The sequence below is a fragment of the Fopius arisanus genome, unplaced genomic scaffold (assembly GCF_000806365.1).
Source record: "Fopius arisanus strain USDA-PBARC FA_bdor unplaced genomic scaffold, ASM80636v1 scaffold00016, whole genome shotgun sequence".
NCBI classification, from domain to species: Eukaryota; Metazoa; Arthropoda; class Insecta; order Hymenoptera; family Braconidae; genus Fopius; species Fopius arisanus.
The window spans coordinates 865,944-873,096 of NW_011887755.1; the positions used below are offsets into that span (position 1 = coordinate 865,944).

Sequence of the window (7,153 nt, forward strand, 5' to 3'; positions counted from 1 at the left end):
ATGTTAGGCCTGCATAGTATAGACACACCTGTCTGCCTTGAAGTTGCCTCCTCGAAGCGTCTCGGTCGTCTCGGTCGTCTACGTCGGGGGTGGCAAAAGGAGGAAGGGGTTATGGTCAATAAACGCGACCACGTCACACGCAGCCTATCGGTCCGATCCCACTTGGTCCCTTAAAGTCCCTCTGTCCAACGAAAATCTTACATGTCCGTCGATATCGCCTTGGTGTGTCTACCATATCTTCAGAACCATTGCATTGTGCACCCACGAGGTCTTTGTGTCAATCTCCAGTACTCCAACATGCGTGGGGATTAATTCTTACGAGGAACACAACACCGCTATCCCAGCGAAATCATAAACAACCGACGTAAGTTTCAATAAATTAGCTAAATTCAGTCGGCCATTGTTACCATTGGCAAAAATCCAACCAACTCTACACACCCACACACTCAAGACAATCCTTTCTTTACTCACTAACGCATGCGCCGATGTTCTCACTTATTTCTTCGTTCAAATTTCCAAAATCTTCAAGAACTGTATTTTCAAGGACTCGGATTTGCCATGTTGTGTTGTTGATAAACTCAATTTCAGTTTTTTGAGAAATTCTTTGATGGCTTCAGATGGGATTCTCATCATTCTTTATTCCTTATGGCTAACGTTCGGAGAAGATCGATGCGGTATATATTCTTTTTTTTTTGTTTTGTTTTCCCTTTTCTCAACGGGAAATACGTATGTCTGGAGAGCGATGTCAAATCAAATTGGCAAATTACATAAAAAATTTATGTATTGATGCGCTTTCACTCTAGAAAAAATTATTCTCCTGTGCAGGCATAAAAATTCGAGTTTAATTCATTATGATATCTAGTAATTTTTCGAGATTTTCCCGGTCCAACTTCACTGTATAAATTATATGTCTATAAAAAAAATGTGTGAACTTTTTGTTCTCCCGAGAAACATAATAAATGATATTGAATGTTCTCCGTTTATTTTCAGCGGAGTCAGTTGGTGTGACGTTGACAGTTGCCTTTAACATGATCGGACATAGTTACCAGGAAAATATAGCAGAATACTTCACCGTGAGAAGATAAATAATAGGTAGATTAAGAATGATCTAATGTCAGAAACGAGTGAAGAACGAGCAATCAGACTGTATAATACAGCTGCTGAAAGAATGAAGAATGTGAGAGCAAAAGAAACCGAGGAGCAAGCGGCCCTGAGAAGAATGCAAGAGGCCCAGCGAATGGCGAGGCATCGAGCGAAGAAGAAAAGATGTCTGGATGAGAATCTGGCTCGGGAAATATCGAAAATAGCTGAATTATCGAAAATGCCCGCACCAGACGCAGCGACCATAGCTCAGATGTCAGAGATGAATATGAACAAGATTTCAGCTGAGCTGAAGCAAATGATGGAGCGTGGCAAGGTACCAGAGCACATCGTTCAAATGGCCCAATTAGCTGAGTTCAGTAAAATGAGTGAATTAAATAAAATATCTCAGGACATGGCGAAGCGTTATGAGATGGAAAAAATAGCTGAGTATGCAAAGACAACGGAGTACATGAAAATGCAGGAGATGAAGATGACAGAGCTTGCTAAGATGAATGAAATGGTCAAGTTCTCGGAGATTTCAAAGTACACTGATATGAATAAGATGAATGAAATAGCCAAGATGAATGAAATCATGAAAATGTCGCAGATGGCTAAGATAAATGAAGTGCAGAGGATGAATGAAATTGCCAAACTCAATGAAATGGTAAAGATGTCCGAGTTGGCAAAGTACAACAGTGACATGACAAAATTCTCCGAAATAGCACAGATTAACGAGATGGCTAAGGAAATAGCCAAACTCAATGAGAAAACCAAAATGAATGAAATGATTAAAATGGTTAACATGCAAAATGACATGTCCAAAATGAGTGAGTACTCGAAGATGGGAGATATAGCCAAGTTGACAGAGCTGTCGAAGCTTAATGAAATCACAATAACAAAACTCAATGATCCACCACCACCCCTTCCACCGTCAGCCTTACAATCATCGAAAGTTCAAGAAATTCCGAGGATTCCTGAGCCAATAATCACTGTACCAAATCCACGGAATCTTCAGAGCGTGCAGACTGTTCAAACTGCCCAAGCAAGTCCCTCAAACACCATAAATTTTCCCTCAGTCCCTGGACAAGGAAAATACGCTCAGTTACTTGTAATAATTGAGGAATTGGGTCGTGACATTCGTCTTTCGTATGCCGGCAGTCGTAGTGCTGCTGAGCGTCTCAAAATGGGTATTCAACACGCCAGAATACTTGTCAGAGAGTGTCTCTTAGAGACGGAACACAATGCACGACAATGATTGATTATCGCTTTCGGCATCTCGATCAGCGTAGATTCGTCATCATAGTAAGTTATTTTTCACATTCGTCAAAATTCATATGAAAAAATTGGAGGGAAATACCCAACACTTTCTTCCATTGACATGAATTCCATTGACTTGAACTTAAATTCTGTTGATTGATGCGTAGATGCGCTTCTGGACAGAAATAAATTATTGTATTTACAAAATAGTTATCAGTTCCATGTTTTATTATTTTAAGGCTTGTTAATCCTTGTGTGGAGGAATTTCATAAATTACTGCTGATTACTCCTTATTATTTCCACCTCTCCACATTACATCTCTCGCAACTGTAAATTGCATTGATGAAATTTCCTTTCAGAAATATCTTTATGCACAGAATCAAGTCATGGTATCAAATAAACAAATGGTGCAATTTTCTGCCCATAACACCCATCGTTATTGCCTTGTGGAGGTAAAATTGGATTGATTAATTATTCGTTAAATAACATTGTTGAATATATACAGCTTAGAAATTCTGTTCGTGTAGTGCCAAGAAAAAGATTTTTTCTTGAATTTTTCTTTTGCACGAAGTGAACCGATTAGGCGAGCATTTACCTAATTTCAGGTTTTCCTCATGGGAGATATCAGTGATGAATTACTAGTATTCCATTATCATAATTACTATCATCTTTATTATAATTACCTTTATTTCCATCATACACTTTGGAGTATATGGATCTACTTTGTGATCCTATTTTCTCCTTGAAGATGATAAGCATTACGTTCGTACTATTGAGGTGATTGTACTATTGTTTCACGATTTATTATTTGTCAACTGGAATCTTAAATATAAGCCTTTCTTATAGAATAATGCTGAATAAAGTACCGATTTTTTATTTATAGTGTTTTCTTTCATTGAATCATACTCCATTCAAACTAAGAGTTGCAACCGCAAGGCAGACGACACAGGAAATATCAAGCCCCAGGTGTTGATTGATGTTTTTTTTAAAAACGAATTTTTCATTTTATGCGGTCACAATCAATAAAGCGAATAATTGATCTTTTGAAACAACGTCGATATGACGTTGTTTCAAAAGATTCATGACGTCAACGTCATTGAGACTTTGGTATGATAATTTCTGTAAAAAAAAATCCTCAGGCTTAGGGAGTCAATGCGCAGGCGCAGCTGTGCACGCAATTCTTGACACAATAGATGATTTCTATTTCAATGCGTGATATTTTGGAGCGAGTATTTACAATCGTCAGTTCAATCGTTCTTTAATGTTAATTATTTGGCTTTAACCCCAATTCTAGAGCACTTCAGGTAAGACTTCCATTCACTGCTCCCTAGTTATCATTTTGAGAAGAAAAATGCAATTATAGAAGTACAAATACTGAATTAGTTGTAGCTAGTGTAGGTTATGTGCAGACGAGTATGAATTTGAAAATATTGGGAAAATTTCTTTCATCAGGGCATTAGAGTAAAGTAAAATAAATTTTTAAAATGGATGGAGAAGGAACGAAAGCCGAGGGTGCAACGAAAATAGTGGAGCCTCCGATAACAGTACCAAATCCAAGAAATATTCAACCGACAGTTGCTCAAGTGAGTGTAACAGCAGTACCTGGACAATCTAAATATGTGCAGCTTCTCAGTGTAATTGAGGAACTTGGGAGAGACATACGTCCTACGTATGCAGGAAGCAGAAGTTCTGCTGAAAGAATCAAACGGGGAATTGTTCATGCAAGAATTCTAGTCAGAGAATGTCTCGTTGAGACTGAGAGAAGTGCTCGGCAGTAACTTAAGTTTCTTTTAATCCATTGCATAATGTTATTTTTATATTCAAAAATGCGGGTTGATTAAAGAGGTGCCAAAGGATTTTTACCAAAGGACCCTTTTTACTATAAGTATTATCATTTAATTTTCGTATAACACTGATTAACTTAAGATCTGAGTAGCCATGATTTAAGAATTTCAGGACGAGTCAAGCAGTTAAGATTCACGAGAATATGAGAATACAGTAGTTGAAGCCATATATTTAGAGAAAGAGGCATTTGCCAAAAACAAAATGTACCACTTTAATATTTTTCTATAATAGCTCTTAACAGTGGTGAATCGATAGAGTAATATTACCTGATTGACTTATTGTTGCACTGAATGAGAAGAGACAGATGAATGCCTTAATGATTTTCTCAATCCTGTGGACCCTGTTGATGATATCAAAGTACAAATAATATATTCTCTCTTCCAAGAGTGTTTATCAACTTACAATCAAAGATTAATTCAATATTGTGACCGGAACAGGATTTGTGTGGTGGATTTATATAATTTATGTTACTTACTCCATAGTGGAGAACAATGCGAGTGAAAACAAAATGAGAATTAATGTATTTTAATCGGGGGTATGTACGCCTTGTGATGTTCCTAATGTTTCACTACCATGCTCAGGATTAAGTAAGCCTATAGCAGTATCTGACTGATATTTTATCAACTTTTTTCCATAAAATAATATTTTTTAATTGTGTCCTGTGAAATGTATAAAATTTCCTACCGCAACAACCAAAATAGATAATAAATTGATGAAATAACTTTTCTTTTTTTTATCAAGTCGTGTTGAATTTTCCTATTAATACCATTTATTGCGATCTTGGGGATATTTTTATGGAAGACTAATGAAAAATCATAGAATATTTCGGTTGTAATTTCAAGTTTTATTCAATCGAATTTCATTTAAGGAATTTACTAATCATTCTGGACTTTCAGTATCCGATAGCAATGAATTTTCAGTCAATGATAAATTCAGTTTAACATTTAAGAATTGTTTAGTAATTGAAGAATTGTTTAAGAATTGTTTAATAACTTTCTATGACTGAATTACCGAAAGTTTCGAGTCAAATGTCACTTGTCAAAAAATTCACAAACTGAGACTTTCAATCGAAATTTTCTCAGCAGTTGAAGTATGTTCATGGAAAATTGGATTTTATGTTTCAGACACAATCCAACATGTTCAAAATCTTGGAGACTTTTGACACGAAACTCTCAGCGGATTCGGTTGAGTGGTGTACCATTGAGGGTTTTAGGGATCATTTTGTTTGTGGCACGTATCAATTGTTAAATCGAGAGCAGCAGAGTGAATCTCTGGCGAATAATACTCAAAAACGTCAGGGGACAATTTATCTATTTCAAGTTGTTACACCGGGAAAGTTGCATTTACTGCAAGAAATAAATGTGCCAGGGGTTTTAGATATGAAATGGGCTCACGTGTTGTACGAAGGTCATGTTCTATTGGGGGTAGTGAATTCCATCGGTTATCTTCAATTATGGCAATTGACGGAAAAAAGTCAAATGAATTTATTAGTAGAAACAAAGATACGTTGTGTGGATGATGAGTACTTGGCGTTGTCTTTGGACTGGAGTACAGGAAGAAGTTGTTGGAATCAGTCGACTGAAGCTAGAATTACTATCAGTGATTCGAAGGGATTCATTACTGTTTACAGCATTTCTCAGGAAAAACTTCATTGTCTTGGATCTCAGCTCGCTCATCAATTCGAAGCCTGGATAACTTCCTTCAATTATTGGGACACGAACGTCATTTATTCAGGTGTTCCATTAGCATTCTATCGATTTTCAGGAGAAGTATCACAGATACTATCTATCGATGATAGAAAAGAATTAATAGAATTGATTTTCACGAATTCATTCTCTTAATTTCTACCATATAATAATTACTCAATAAACATTATTTATTATTTATCACAGTGCCTATAGTTGAAAATATAAAGAATCTATTTTAACAGGTGGTGATGATTGCAAGTTCAAGTGGTTTGATACACGAACTGGTTTGAAATCGGTTGGTTCTAATGCAGTGCATACAGCTGGAGTTACAAGTTTACATTCGAATGTAGGAAAGGAATATCTTTTAGCATCTGGAAGGTATAAACTGAAATCAGAAAGGATTATTTGAATTATATCGTGAAAAATTTCAGCTACGATGAAGTTCTTCGTCTGTGGGATACGAGACACCTGCGTAAAGCAATCTCAGAGACCAATATGTCCGGTGGAATTTGGCGATTGAAATGGGATCCATTTTATCACAAGTACCTATTCGCAGCTTGTATGTACGGGCATTTTAAAATTATCGATTGTCAGCACAACGATAATCCCAAGATACTGGAGCAGTTGAAGGAGCACGAGAGCATTGCCTACGGTTGTGACTGGTCTTCACTTTCTAAAGTCCAAGTTAAACAGAAAATCGATTCAGATAATTATGAAGACGATGCCATGCTTGTTGCTACTTGTTCTTTCTATGATCATACGTTGAAACTGTCTGCTTTGACGATTAATTAATAATAAAGTATATCATGGGTATATGATTATTTCAATTCGAGAGATTTTTCCCCAGTATTGACTATTTTTTCATAAATCAAGTAATTAAAGTGAAACTCTTTCCACGTCACCCAAGAGGTAGAGTCCTCGACGCGTTTTTTTTTAAAGTGGTATCCCCTGTAGGCCTAATCCACTAAGTCAATAGATGGGAAATTGTTATAATTTGAAAACCTGGAATAAAAAAAGAATCATGACATTTATTAATAATAAATAATAAATTCATCAATTTCTATGAATATTCTAGCTGCATTGTCGATGTTGAAGCATCTCAGCAATACTGATTTGGGAGAAATATTGAACGATGATGGAAGATTCGAGGAAGTTGTCAATGACATAAAACAGGTGAATTATTTAATCGATGACAATGAATGGATAATAAGGCGGTTGTCTCATTATTTTCTTGTCTTATTATTAGATATGCGACTTACTTACTTTTCGTGAGGTTTTCT

The 7,153-nt window shown here is 36.2% G+C and overlaps 2 protein-coding genes across 3 annotated transcripts; both read left to right on the forward strand.

The window, feature by feature from the left end:
• Positions 1-275: 275 nt before the first annotated feature.
• On the forward strand, positions 276-3,222 carry CDK2AP1 (CDK2-associated protein 1). The gene is made up of 2 exons (XM_011300138.1): positions 276-364; positions 991-3,222. The coding sequence occupies exon 2, from the start codon at positions 1,112-1,114 to the stop codon at positions 2,336-2,338; it is 1,227 nt and encodes a 408-aa protein (XP_011298440.1). The 5' UTR covers positions 276-364; positions 991-1,111; the 3' UTR covers positions 2,339-3,222.
• Positions 3,223-3,507: 285 nt separating this feature from the next.
• LOC105263745 (diphthamide biosynthesis protein 7) lies at positions 3,508-7,153 on the forward strand. 2 transcript variants are annotated; one of them, XM_011300142.1, is made up of 6 exons: positions 3,508-3,644; positions 3,793-3,923; positions 5,310-5,919; positions 6,116-6,251; positions 6,305-7,046; positions 7,120-7,153. In XM_011300142.1, exons 2-5 carry the CDS (start codon positions 3,825-3,827, stop codon positions 6,663-6,665), a joined length of 1,206 nt encoding a protein of 401 aa, XP_011298444.1. In that variant the 5' UTR covers positions 3,508-3,644; positions 3,793-3,824; the 3' UTR covers positions 6,666-7,046; positions 7,120-7,153. The 2 variants fall into 2 exon arrangements, with proteins under 2 accessions (XP_011298444.1, XP_011298445.1); XM_011300143.1 differs by lacking the exon at positions 3,793-3,923.

Coding starts and splice junctions, on each gene's coding strand:
- CDK2AP1 (XM_011300138.1), top strand. CDS start 1,112: ATGTCAGAAACGAGTGAAGAACGAGCAATCAGACTGTATAATACAGCT.
- LOC105263745 (XM_011300142.1), top strand. CDS start 3,825: ATGGATGGAGAAGGAACGAAAGCCGAGGGTGCAACGAAAATAGTGGAG. Junction 3,924..5,309: donor TTCAACCGACAGTTGCTCAA/GTGAGTGTAACA, acceptor TTTATGTTTCAG/ACACAATCCAACATGTTCAA. Junction 5,920..6,115: donor CACGAACGTCATTTATTCAG/GTGTTCCATTAG, acceptor CTATTTTAACAG/GTGGTGATGATTGCAAGTTC.